Source organism: Budorcas taxicolor, chromosome 5, assembly GCF_023091745.1.
Source record: "Budorcas taxicolor isolate Tak-1 chromosome 5, Takin1.1, whole genome shotgun sequence".
NCBI classification, from domain to species: Eukaryota; Metazoa; Chordata; class Mammalia; order Artiodactyla; family Bovidae; genus Budorcas; species Budorcas taxicolor.
Window position 1 is genome coordinate 96,364,339 of NC_068914.1, and position 14,758 is coordinate 96,379,096.

Consider the following 14,758-nt stretch of genomic DNA (forward strand, 5'->3'; position numbering starts at 1 on the left):
ACTCAAATTGCCAAATTAAAGCAAAGAAGCCAAAATCTTTATAGTTTATAACTAAGATAGGGAATTCCATTTATATAGTGCTTAATATTGAACTTATTATAGACAAGAATTATTTACTGCTGAATGTACCTTTTGCTGCTGTGGCTCAGTATTATTGTGCTTTGCTCCTATTAAGTTGTGATGTTGGCTTCCTATGATTTACGATGGGATTAACCTGGAGTCAATAAAGGGCTGTTCTGCTGAGGTTCTGTTTACTGTTGGCTATTTTACCTTCACTCTTTATTGCTGATTCTCTTCTGGTGGCAAATATATTTTACCTTTACCTTGCCTCTCCTGTTCTCTTTCTAGCCCTATTAAAGGAACATTAGAAGTAAGAGAGACAGACAGACAGGCAAAATAACACCAGGCAGTGTAAATTCACTTTCAAAGGATATTTGCAAATAATCAAATGCAATGTGTTTTGCAACTTTAAAACACTCTATTCTAGAAAGGACTGTTTGAGTAATCATGAAGAGAGTTGATTTGGTCAGCCTGTTTCTAGGATTCATAACTGAGATTCTTTTATTCTATCTTGAAATAAAATTGAATATTCTCAACAGACACATTGGCTGACAGATAAATTTAAACAGGTATCATGATTAGAAATCTCAGCCTCCAACTTCAATTACAACGTGTGATCGATTTATGAGATTACTGAAGGCAAATGTCTGCCAGACAGCTGACCATTGTTTGAGATTAAATTTCAGCAATGAAATCAACTTGTTGAGAGGACCCCTGCATGTATAATATAGATGTGAACTATCTGCCTCTGCATTATAACCTTGATGATTTCTTGTATGAGCTGTAAGGGAAGTCCCTTATGAATAAAGCTTTTGGTTAATGGTGACTTTTGACAAATTCACATTTCACATATGCAATGGTCTAAGGAGACCCTAATTCAGTGAAACTATATCTCATCCCTGTATACTATACCAAAGATATTGTAACATGAAAGAAAAGTGTTTGTTATCAATAGATTAAAAATATCTAGGGTAGAAGTTCAGTTGACCCTTGAACATCAGAGGTTTCAACTGTATAGATCCACTCATGTCGATGTTTTTCAGTAATACTACCTGATCCATGACTGGTTGAATCTGTGGATATGGAATTGTGTATGTGCAGATTTTTGACTGTGCAAGGGTGGCACCCCTAAGTACTTCAGTATTCAGAGCTCTGCAAACTCATCATGAAGCGACACTAATTCTTGCTCAAAAGGCAAATGATGGCTACAACTTTATAGGCTTTACAAGTAGAATGGTCACATTGAGAGTGTCCCTTTCAAGTTCCACCAGAAAGAAGTTCAAGAAATATTGCAACTGTTGCTCAGTCATCACATGATCTTGATTATTACAAGGCAGTAAAGTATAGGAACTGTGTGTTCAGAAAGTCAGAAAGTCAAGGGCAAGGTATTAGTTGGTATATGGTTAATCTTATATGTACACTTGTCTGGGCCATAGTGCCCAGATATTCCGTCAAACATTTTGGGGGATGTTTCTGTGGTGGTATATGTGTGTCTGTATGTGTTTGAGGGAAGAGAAAAACAGATTTCATCAGCACCAGTAATTCCAAGGTCACCCCCACCCCCAGGAGACAGCAATCTTAAATGGTTTAAGCTACATTTTGCATGAAGTCACAGGTCTCAAAACTGTTTTACCTAATTTTCAACGGGGACAGCATGTTTATGGAATTACAAGTGCCATGGCACAACACATTGGTGTATTCTCATTGTTAGAAATTATTGGAAAACTGATTTCACAGTTTAAAGGAAGACATACTACAGTATCTAAAAGATCAATTTTAGGGGTAATGACTTAATACCTAATGCATCTGGATCTAGCTATAATAGCTCATTTGAATTTGCATTTCTTAACTCTGGAATATTCCATTCCGTAGTTCCTAAGACTAGGGATAGTTACTGCTGCTGCTAAGTCGCTTCAGCCGTGTACGACTCTGTGCGACCCTATAGACAGCAGCCCACCGGGCTCCCCCATCCCTGGGATTCTCCAGGCAAGAACACTGGAGTAGGTTGCCATTTCCTTCTCCAATGTGTGAAAGTGAAAAGTGAAAGTGAAGTCACTCAGTCGTGTCTGACTCGTAGCGACCCCATGGACTGCAGCCCACCAGGCTCCTCTGTCCATGGGATTTTCCAGGCAAGAGTACTGGAGTGGGGTGCCATTGTCCTCTCCAGGGACAGTTATTGCTACTGCTGCTAAGTCACTTCAGTCATGTCCAACTCTGTGTGACCCCATAGATGGCAGCCCACCAGGCTCCCCCGTCCCTGGGATTCTCCAGGCAAGAACACTGGAGTAGGTTGCCATTTCCTTCTCCAGTGCATGAAAGTGAAAAGTGAAAGGGAAGTCGCTCAGTCTGACTCTTCGAGACCCCATGGACCACAGCCTACCAGGCTCCTCTGTCTATGGGATTTTCCAGGCAAAAGTACTGGAGTGGGGTGCCATTGCCTTCTCCAAGGGACAGTTATTATACGAACTCAAATCAGATAGTCATTCCTAAAGGCGTCTATGAGGCTGTTTTTAGGAGAGATTTAAATTTAATTGGTGGACTTGAGTAAAGCAGATTACCCTTCATTCTGTGGGTGGGCCTCATGCCATCATTTGAAGTCCTAAATGGAACAAAAGACTGAACTCCTCTGCCTTATCAGTCAAAATACCTTAGTGAAATGGAGATAAGTAATTTACCTGATAAATAATTCAAAGTAATAGTATTTAAGCATGATCACTGTACTTGGGAGTGGAATAAATGAACACAGGGAAAACCTCAATATGAGAAGAAGATATAAAAAGTACCAAATAGAAGTCACAGGACTAAAGTTTATAATATGTGCTTAGTTGCTCAGTAGTGTCCAATTCTTTGTGACCCTTTGGACTGTAGCTTGCCAGGCTTCTCTGTCCATGGGATTTCCCAGGCAAGAATACTGGAGTGGGTGGCCATTTCCTTCTCCAGGGGATCTTCCCAACCCAAGGATCGAACCCATGTCTCCTGGGTCTTTATCTCTCAGGGAAGCCAAAGTTTAGAATAACTGATTTGAAAGATATTTACACTACAGGGGTTCAACAGCAGACTAGAGGAGGCAAAAAAAGACCAATGAACTTCAAAAGAGAACAGTGAGCATACCCTATCAGAGTGGTAAAAAAGAATGAAAAAAAAAAGTCAAGATTAGCTTAAGGAACTTAAGGGACAATATAAAACAGACTAACACTGGCATCATGGGATCACAGAAGGAGGAAAGAAAAAAATGCAGAAAGCTGATTTGAAAAAATAATGGCTGAAAACTTCCCTAACTTGGAGAAGGAAACAGACATTCATGTTCAGGAAGTCCAGAGAGTTCCTAATGAGATGAAAACCAAAGAACCCAATCTATATTCATACATCATGAGAAACGCTGGACTAGATGAAGCACAAGCTGGAATCAAGATTGCCGGGTAAAATATCAATAACCACAGATATGCAGATGACACTGCCCTTATGGAAGAAAGTGAAGAAGAACTAAAGAGCCTCTTGATGAAAGTAAAACAGCAGAGTGAAAAAGTTGGCTTAATCAATATTCAGAAAACTAAGATCATGGCATCTGGTCTCATCACTTCATGGCAAATAGATGGGGAAAGAGTAGCTGACTTTATTTTTGGGGGCTCCAAAATTGTTGCAGATGGTGACTGCAGCCATGAAATTAAAAGATGCTTACTTCTTGGAAGGAAAGTTATGACCAACCTAGACAGCATGTTAAAAAGCAGAGACATTACTTTGCCAACAAAGGTCCATCTAGTCAAGACTATTGTTTTCCCAGTAGTCATATATGGGTGTGAGAGTTGGACTGTAAAGAAAGCTGAGGGTTGAGGACTTGATGTGTATACCCGTGGTGGATTCATATCAATGTATGGCAAAACCAATACAATATTGTAAAGTAATTAGCCTCCAATTAAAATAAATAAATTTATATTAAAAAAATAAATAAAAAGAAAGCTGAGCACTAAAGAATTGATGCTTTTGAACCATGGTGTTGGAGAAGACCCTTGAGAGTCCCTTGGACTGCAAGGAGATCCAACCAGTCCATCCTAAAGGAGATCAGTCCTGGGTGTTTGCTGGAAGGACTGATGTTGAAGCTGAAATTCAAATACTTTGGCCACCTAATGAGAAGAGCTGACTCATTTGGAAAGACCCTGATGTTGGGAAAGATTGAGGGCAGGAGGAGAAGGGGACGACAGAGGATGAGATGGTTGGATGGCATCACCAACTCAATGGACATGAGTTTGGGTAGACTCTGGGAGTTGATGATGGATAGGGAGGCCTGGCGTGCTATAGTCCATGGGGTCGCAAAGTGTCGGACACGACTGAGCAACTGAACTGAACTGAAAATGTCAAAATTAAAGACAAGGAGAGAATCTTAAAAACAGCAAGAGAAAAACAATCTGTTATGTAAAGAAACCCCCACAAGACTCAGCAGTTTTCTCAGCAGAAATTTTGCAGGTCAGAAGGAGGTGGCATGAAATATTCAAAGTACTGAAAGAGAAACTTACCATCTAAGAATATTCTACCTGGCAAAGTTGTCATTTAGAATTGAAGGAATGGATGAACTTTCCAGACAAATAAGAACTAACCAAGTTCATTATTAAACTGGCTTCACAAAAAAATGTTAAAGTGACCCCTTTAAGTTAAAAAGGAAGGGCACTAATTAGCAACAAGGAAACATATAAAAAGTATAAATCTCACTGGTAAAGCTAAATATGTAGAGAAAGTATGAATTACTTAGAAAGCTATTATGAAGAATTAAAGATAAAAATATTTTGTAAAAAATAACTATAATAATTTGTTAAGGGATATGTAAGATAGAAGGATGTGAAACATAACAGCAAATAGATAAAATGTGGTATGAGGAATAAAACTGTAGAACTTTAGATTATTTGTACTTAAATTATTATCAACCTCAAATAGAGAGTTATAAGCATAAGTTGTTATATGTAAGCCTCATAATAACCACAAAACAAAAACCTAAGAAACAAGAAAAGTCTCTAACAACCTAACTTTACCCCTTAAGAACCTAGGAGAAAACAGCAACCTAAACCCAAACATAGTGGAAGGAATGAACTAACAAGGATGAGAGGAATAAATGAAAAAGAGACTAAAATATAATAGAAAAGATAAAAAATTAACATTATATATATATATATATACACACACACACACATTATATATGACACCTATATAAAAAGAAGTGATATCTTTCTATATGCCTAGAGGATATTTTTCATGTGTATAGTTTAGCAGTCTATGTAAATATGGAGAATTTTTTTACCCTGTATATAGTTCCTATCAATAGATATAGCAAGACAAAATCAAATCTGAATCATTATCTACTAAGCACTTATTCAACATATATTCAATGCCAGTCGTTGTATCAGGAACAGGATATCCAAAGACAAATGTAGTCACAATATTTCTGCTGAATGGAGAGGTCTCTTCTAATTACATATTTTCCTATCTACAGTAGAAGTTTTGACATATATTTTCTGATGTCTTTAGGCTACATTCTTTTTATTATGACTATTAGATACAAGATTACTTTGGAAAGGGCAATCTTCTAATAAGATATGTAAAGCAGACAAGTAATTTGAAAAGTTGTAATCTTAAATCATCTATGTCTAAGGTATGTGATTTTGATAAGGAAAAAAACAACTATTACAACACCAAAGAAAATAATCTCACTCCTTAGGTATACCACAAACAACAGAGCTAAGAAGTAGAGTCATCAAAACACTGCGGAGCTCTATGCCTAGCTGCTTAGCCTAACATGTAAGCAAAGAAGCTTTGTTTTTTGGGAGGGGAGTAAATAGTCTATGTTTAATTTAGTAGGACTTTTACATTAAAAAAACAAAATCACTAATTGTTGAAAACCCTAGGAAGGATCCCAGAGTTCTATTAGCTTTGCCTTAGCTACTCTCAGTGGATACATTGTCAGGAGTTTCTGTCTGTCTGTCTGTCTGTTTTTTCACAATGGATCTCATTTGCTTCAATGAGAAATGGTTGCTGTGTTCCATTGAGAATGTCTTCAAGGATGGTATGATGATTAAGAAACCAACTGTCTAGAAGTTAGATTACTTGAGTTCACATCTCTGTTCTGCAACTGAGTAATTGATGGCCTTGAGCAAATTGCTTTACATCTGTGCTCCTCAATTTGCACATCTGTGGGATTGGGGCAACAATACACTTACCATATAGTCTCCGTATTTGGATTAAATGAGTTAATATTTGTAAAGCATTTAAAACAGCTCTTGGCCGAGTGCAAGGGCTATATGGCCTTGTTAAGTGAAATATATGAATCAAGCAAGTTACTAATAGGCTCAAAAAGTGGACCAGTTTTCTCATAACTCAAACATAAACACTATTATTCCACAGGAGTCAGTCTTTTTAAATAAATACTGACACAGAGATTTCTCAAGACTTCTTTTACCACCTCCATGTACATTTAAACAAAGGTTTTAAAGAACAGCTTCCCTGGTGGCTCAGAGGTTAAAGTGTCTGCTTGCAATGTAGGGGGACCTGGGTTCGATCCCTGGGTTGGGAAGATCGCCTGGAGAAGGAAATGGCAACCCACTCCAGTATTCTTACCTGGAGAATCCCATGGACAAAGGAGCCTGGCGGGCTATAGTCCACGGGGTCACAAAGAGTCGGACATGATTGAGTGACTTCACTTTTAAAGAACAAACAAGTTCCTTGAGGTTGGTCTGTGTGTACCCATTCCCTCCCCTTTGGATTAGCTACAAAAATTCATCCTAAACCATAGAGATGGAGTAAGTGGATTCCAGTGCCTGTAATAGTCACAGGCTCTGGGCCTTTCCAGTTACCTATTATAGATAAGACAGATAAGCCTAGTGGGAACTTCTGTATTAATCAGTTGTAAAGATATCTTTCCCAGGTTTATGCTGCAGGAACTGAAACAGTTTCTGCTTTGGTGGCTTTTCAGCAGCTTCTTTTGAGGATTTCTTGAAGTTACAAAGTAAAGGTGGCTTTTTTTTTTCCCCCCTGCCTATTGCAGTTGTTGACATTAACTTCACTGATGCTTTTATATTCACTGATACAATTCAAGGAGGACTCACAGAAGGTATCCATTTATGGTTAAATTGTTAACTTGAAAGGGAGGGATGTTATGTTGTGGTTTACATGCTAGGTATGGGGGGAGGGTTCTTTTTTTTTCATTTAAATTTGTTGCAGTTGTTTGCCTATAGCAATGTGAGATGAGATTAGTTGCTGCAGCAGTAAAGGACTGTTTGATTGAATGTGGAGCTCCCCTTGCCCATTCTGCTATTGCTAATACAACATTAATGCTCTCACTAAATCACAAAAACACCAAGTAGAAACTGATGGAAGCATTTATAGATATTCAGCAATTAGCAGAGGCCAATAATTCCTATTTATGGTATAACAAATAAAACTTAAGTGATTTTTTTTAACCTCAGTATATGTCAAACAAAATATGTTACACATACATTTTTGATCTCAGGAAATAAACTAGTTAGATCTTATGTCCATAATATACCTTCTTTGTAATTTATCCTCACTCTAATATAACCTTTGAAAATAAAGTGGACTTGACACAGGAGATACATAGCATTGAAAGAACAATCATATTATCAAAGAGCCAGAAATGCATTTACACATAATGCCTTATTATATAATTAGAGTTCATATTTTATAACTGGAATAATGAGAATAATCTGGAGTATCTAAACATGTTTTTGTTTTTGATTTTTCTTTTTTAGAAGGAGTAGCATTTCTTTTTACTCTTGGTTCCACATTTCAAAAATTACATTGTCTGCATTTTGAATTAAGTGAGAGTTGAGAAAGGTCACTTTTTCTCCTTTATATCTCAAAAATAAATTAACTTTTAGTAAGTTTCAGATGCAAAACAAGAGGTCCACCACATTCATTTATTTCAACAAAGTTATTTAAGATTCCCCCTTTCTTAAAGTGCTCTAGGAATCAGATGGGTGACTATGGGCTAACACCCCACTTTCACTTTTCATTTTCATGCATTGGAGAAGGAAATGGCAACCCACTCCAGTGTTCTTGCCTGGAGAATCCCAGGGACAGGGGAGCCTGGTGGGCTGCCGTCTATGGGGTCGCACAGAGTCGGACATGACTGAAGCAACTTAGCAGAAGCAGTAGCAGCTTCTACTACTGGGAAAGCCTTTGCTTGTTGAGTAGAATAGGTATCACAGAACGGAGTAACTGATAATACTTCGATCTTGAATTAGGTTAGGTCTTGATCTGCTTCTAGCCAGTTGATCTCTTGAAATATGTGGGCTGTGCGGTAAGTTTTAGTTGCTCTATGATTTTCTTCTTGCTTCTAGATTTCACGTATTCTCAATTTGTTTTAGAGATCAATCTTTTTTCTTTGGAATAAACTAATGTGTATAAAGGACCCCAAAAGGGAATTAATCAGTTTGGGTGCATATTTTGAAGACATATTTACAGAACATATTGCCCTGAAGTTAGGGCTAAAGTGACATTTTCCACTAGGATAATGCAGAGGACTACATTCTTTCAGGAGAAAGTAAGCATTCTAAGCATTCCTCTCCCAGGCATCTTCCCTCAGGCACTGAGATTGCAGCCAGCCAACACATGGGGACAGCAGAAGGAAGAGACTTCAAAAGTCAAATATATTTCAACAGCTCATTTTTAGCAAGTCTGGCAATGGGATCTTTCCATTCTTCTCTCTTCTTTGTGATGTATGTAGGATTGAGTAGCTGCAGTAGTGATTCTGGCTGTTGTCTAAAGACGTTCTGACACAAGGCCTCAGTGTTATATTTCACATACATCCCACAGTCATAGCTGTTTTGTTGAGCAGGGGCTATCTCTTCCATAAAGGCCAGTTTGTTTCCTTTTCTGCCTAAGAAAGCCTCTAGTTTCTCTGCTACCTGCTTTGCATGGAATGAGTTACTGTAATCATAAGAGTCATAATGAAAAAGGCCATTTTTATCTTGTAGATAAACCAAAAAGCTCCAGTGGGTTCCCCCAGCTGTGTGGTTGGAACTCGTTGATGGCTAAAAATATAACTCTGTTACTGGGGAGGTCCAAGGGTTCAAGGAACATGGCACTCTCTGCTGGGCTGCCAGTGCACTTGATGAACTGAGTAACTTCGGGCATGATGAAGCAGACATGGTCAGAGCAGTCATGAAACTGACTGCTGGAAAAGTACTTAAAGGCAAACCCAATAGCATGGACATTGAGCCAGCTTAGAGGATCCAGTAGTGAGAAGTCTGATTGCCAGAGTAGACTGTCCATGTAACTCAAGACTACTGGGTCCATCTTGTATTGACCAGGGCTGCTCAGAAATTTCAGAAGCTGTTTTGGGCCTCACCACCCCTAACAGCCTCCAAACAGCTTTGTACTGGCTGGAAAAGCAGTGCTATAGCCTCAAACCCAGAGTTTTCTACCCCAAAATTGCAACATTCCCCTGTAGTCCTCTAAGGCAGAGGTTCCCACCTCTGCTGTAAAGTGAAGAAAAGGTTAGGCAGAGCTTCCTGAGGGCGATGAAATGGGGCCTAAACTTATGTTTTTGAAATTATTTATTTTCAAGTACTGAATCAAAGTGTTTGTTAGGATTGATTGTATTCTCACTACAGGCATTATTGCATTTAACCTTCACAGTAGTGGGATGAGATAGGGATTATCTCCTTGTATAGGGAAGAAAAAGCTAGTGGAGGTGATGAAATTCCAGTTGAGCTATTTCAAATCCTAAAAGATGATGCTGTGAAAGTGCTGCACTCAATATGCCAGCAAACTTGGAAAATGCAGTAGTGGTCAGAACTGGAAAAGGTCAGTTTTCATTCCAATCCCAAAGAAACACAGTGCCAAAGAATGCTCAAACTACCACACAATTGCACTCATCTCACAAGCTAGTAAAGTAATGCTCAAAATTCTCCAAGCCAGGCTTCAACAATATGTGAAGCATGAACTTCCAGATTTTCAAGCTGGTTTTAGAAAAGGCAGAGGAAACCAGAGATCAAATTGCCAGTATCCGTTGGATCATTGAAAAAGCAAGAGAGTTCCAGAAAAACATCTACTTCTGCTTTATTGACTATACCAAAGCCTTTGACTGTGTGGATCACCACAAACTGTGCAAAATTCTGAAAGAGATGGGAATACCAGACACCCAACCTGCCTCTTGAGAATTCTGTATGCAAGTCAGGAAGCAACAGTTAGAACTGGACATGGAACAACACTCTGATTCCAAAATCGGGAAAGGAATACATCAAGGCTGTATATTGTCAGTACATCAGGCTGTATCCTGCTTATTTAACTTATATGCAGAGCACATCATGAGAAACGCTGGGCTGGATAAAGCACAAGTTGTAATCAAGATAGCTGAGAGAAACATCAGTGACCCCAGATATGCAGATGATGCCACACCGATGGCAGAAAGTGAAAAACTAAACAGCCTCTTGATGAAAATGAAAGAGGAGAGTCAAAAAGTTGGCTTAAAGCTCAACATTCAGAAAACTAAGATCATGGTATCCGGTTCCATCACTTCATGGCTAATAGATGGGGAAACAGTGGTTGACTTTATTTTGGGGGGCTCCAAAATCACTGCAGATGGTGATTTCAGCCATGAAATTAAAAGACGCTTACTCCTGGGAAGAAAAGTTATGACCAACCTAGACAGCATATTCAAAAGCAGAGATATTACTTTGCCATCTAGTCAAGGCTATGGTTTTCCCAGTAGTCATGTGTGGATGTGAGAGTTGGACTGTAAAGAAAGCTGAGCGCCGAAGAATTGATGCTTGTGAACTGTGGTGTTGGAGAAGACTCTTGAGAGTCCCTTGGACTGCAAGGAGATCCAACTAATCCATCCTAAAGGATATCAGTCCTAAATATTCATTGGAAGGAATGATGTTGAAGTTGAAACTCCAATGGTTGAGCCACCTGATGCCAAGAACTGACTCATTTGAAAAGACTGTGATGCTTGGTAAGATTGAAGGCAGGAGGAGAAGGGGATGACAGAGGATGAGATGGTTGGGTGGCATCACTGACTCAATGGACATGAGTTTGAGTAATCTCCCAGAGTTGGTGATGGCCAGGGAAGCCTGTCGTGCTGCAGTCCATGGGATCACAAAGAGTCAGACACGACTGAGCTACTGAACTGATAGGGAAGAAAACTGAGGGGTTTTTGAGAGTGAAATAATAGGGCTGCACAGTTGACAAATAGCTACTTCAGGATAAGCTCCCTGGCTGGTTAATGTTCTTCACCCCATGCTCTTAACCATTGCTTATAATTACTGCCTGCCTAATTTTCTAAAAATCCTAAATTCATCATTTTCCTCCTCCTCCTCATCAGTTAATGAGCATTCATATGAATCAAACATATAAAAATTTTTTTTTTAATTGGCAGAAATTTAAATTCACAAATGATTGCCTTTTTCAAGTTTGGGCAAAATTGCAAAAGTTCCATCATAATAGAATTTTTACTTATAAACTGATAGACATAACCCCCCAAGTTCAGGAAATGAACCCTATTTAAGAGAGTGTTTTGAAATAGACCTAGATTTTGTACAAAGCCTATTTGCCTTTTTATTATAACAAATATTTTATCTTAAAAGTAACAGTCTATGCAACAGCGTTAATTTGCTTTTCAGAGTTCATGACCTTGGATTACAATACTAATTAATAATATTATAGTCAGTTTTTCACATTACAACCTCTATGTCTCATCTTTATGATGGAAAGGTTCAAGAACTTAGTACAGAGCTATATCTAGGAACCCTTCTTCAATGCCAGCCTTAAAAATTTATTAGCAATTTCATGTGATTTAATGGGTTTCAGAAATGTTTTATGCTTCAAGTTATGTTCCCTTTTTGCCTGAATTTCAGTGGCTGATATTCTTGTATCAGAGAGTCATTCACTCATAGCTTAAGGATTTCAACATTCAGGAATTATTTACTAAAATTTAAATTTCCACAATAAGGGTAATTACTCTATGTAGGTGATAATAGAATTTATGGTCCTAAGGCCTTATTTCCAGGGTAGACCCTACAGAAAGTCAGGACAACAGGTGTAAATCAGGATTATCCAAGGCAAATGAGAAAATATAGTCAGCCAAGTATAAGCAACTTAATTTCTAATCTGAACATTGGAGGAAAGTAAGTTTGAAGAGAAGACTTGGCTTAAACATGATTACAATGCAGAGGTACGATGCAGGTGAATACCCAGGTGGATCTTAACTTGTTGGATGACTAATCAACACCAGGTGCATCATTAAAACTGAGCCCACATAACTTGACTTTCACTTTTAGTAATGGATATTTAATAATATGGTCAAGGCACCCTTTTCTTCTTTCCTGCCCCCAAAAGGAGATTGAAGAATTTGGCAAATTACAAGGTGGTATACCTGGAGGCATTGAAAAGTCCACAGGAAAGGGAAGAGCATCTAGTCTAGAATCCAAGGTCGAGGGGGTGGTGGGGAAGGGTGGAGAAGTGGTGGTGAAGAGCAAGAAAGATTAGTCCAGTCTGGGGAGTTACTAAAGCCTTGGAGATAACTCTCAGTGTTAGAGTACAAAAGGAGGCCAAGAGGAGAGGAAAAGGGAATCGAGGATAAGTGAAACAAAGGGCAAGTACTTGGTAGTTATCAACCCATATTTGTCAGTGATTATATCAAATCCCCCAGGCCTGAGTGACCCAAGTATTAATAAAAGGTAACTACAACGACTGTCAATCCGGATCAAAAAATCAAAACGCAAGTATATGGTATTTAACAGGAGTGCCTGTTATATATAGTGCCTCTGAACTATAAAAGTAAGGGAAAGTTGAACTTTTTTTTTTTTAAATAGAAAAGATACACTATGTAAAAACCTAACAAAAAGTGATATAGTAATACTAGTAATAAAGAAGAATTTGTGGCAACAATTACTGTGAAGGAGGGATGTTTCCTAATAAAAGGTTTAATTCCTCATGAAGAATTCGCATAAGTACTTTCTGCATACATTAGTGCTTCATGCTACTTCCCTTTTTACTAGAATTAGTAAAAATAATATTAAGTTCTCAGTATTATCAAGAAGTAGTATAAGCACTTAACACATATTAGTTCACTTAATCCTCACAAACACCTCATGAGATAGTCATGATTGTTATCTTCATTTTACACATGAGGAGACTGAGAAATTAAAAGGTAGCCCAAAGGTTCAGAGCTAATAAGCAATGGAGCTGGGATGAAATGCAGGCAATCTACCCATTAGGTTATAAGAACAAATATTTGAGTAGAAGAGCCTAAATGGACCAAATAGCTTTTGGCTTTCCCTCTAATACACATTTCAAATGAGTTTGCCATGGATGGGGTAGCACCTAAGATATTCTTTCCCCTGTACTTCGGATATTAATTTAGCTGCTTTTCCATCTCTTTCTTTGAGAATCTTCTAAAAGCAGAGAGATGGTGTTTTTTCTCATGACTGAACTCACATTTCTCTTTAACTTCAATAGCTCAAGAACAGCTGAATAGTTAGGGGGAGGGAACATGGCTTTCAAGCTTTTCTTGTAGACATGGAAAACGAAATGCTACAGTGGAGGGATGAGTGACCTTCTTCTTTCTAGATTGGATTTCTATACTAGGAGATGTCTCAATTTAGCTGCAGTAGAAGTGAATGTAAGTCATGTATGCAGGAATTCTTTGCCACCAGTCACTGGAAAACATTTGCCAGGAAAAACTTCTATTGCTTGCCCTATATGTGCGGATACAGTCCCTCACTACCCTCTTCCTTAAAACATTGCAAGCCTTCATTGTCTAAACAGAAAGAACAGTAGCCCTCTAAGTTGTAGGAATAAATATTTGAGTAGGAAAAGAGTCCATTATGAAAAGAAGTCATTGTGGTCTCATTCACATATGTACTTAGGCTCTCTCCAGGTCCAAGTTCCAGGAATGAGGCTTCTAGAGGGAGGAGCATACAAAGCCATGTGTGTTTCTGATAACTTCAATGTGGTTTCTTTTTGAGCCCCCAGTGGGAACAAGGATAGTATCTGCATTGCCCATTTTTATCCTAGTCACCTAGGAGCAATAACACTTGTGGAATAAACAAAGAAATAGATGAATGAACAAATGAGCAAACGTCTGTGACTTCATCTACTACCACTCGGCTCACCACTTACTCCGTTGCCACCACCCTTCCCCTCTTACTTTTCTTGTCTCCGGACATTTGCACATGCTGTTCCTTCTGCCTGAAATGTTCCTCCTCCAGATGTCAGCTTGATTGGCTCTCTTATCTCTGTGGGTGTTAACTGCAATTTCACATTCTCAGCAAGCCTTCCCCATCTAACTGAACTTGCATATCCCTGCCTCAGAAATCCTTCTCTTCCTCCTAATGTTCTCTTGGCATGGCCTAACATACTTTAAAATTTTACTGGCCATGTCTATCATTTGTCTGGCTCTCCAGATTGTCAGTTTCACAGGAGCAGTGATTTTTTTTTTCCCCTCATACATAGGACAGTGCCTACCACTTATTATGTGCTCAGTAAATATTAGTCCAACAAATGAATGGAAGGACCAGGTGTGAAGGACCTGTTTCACTAGTTTTAAAGCCCCTCAAATAGGGATCACAGCCCCCAGAGTATCACTCACACTTATATGCTTCTTTGAGAAGTTTCACTTTTAAGTTATCTGAGCTTCAGTTTCTTCAACTATAAACTGGGGATAATAGTAATTAGTAACAAAGACTAATAA

General features: G+C 38.5%; 1 protein-coding gene and 1 pseudogene across 1 annotated transcript in view; one reads left to right on the forward strand and one right to left on the reverse strand.

Moving 5' to 3' along the window:
* TAFA2 (TAFA chemokine like family member 2) overlaps positions 1–7,820 on the forward strand; it is a 48,305-nt gene extending 40,485 nt beyond the window's left edge. The window contains exon 4 of the mRNA XM_052640573.1: positions 7,812–7,820. Within this exon, the coding sequence (XP_052496533.1) occupies positions 7,812–7,820 (9 nt within the window). The remainder of the gene's footprint in view (positions 1–7,811) is intronic.
* An 885-nt stretch (positions 7,821–8,705) lies between these two features.
* Positions 8,706–9,390, reverse strand: LOC128048141 (sentrin-specific protease 8-like; annotated as a pseudogene).
* Between the last annotated feature and the right edge of the window lie 5,368 nt (positions 9,391–14,758).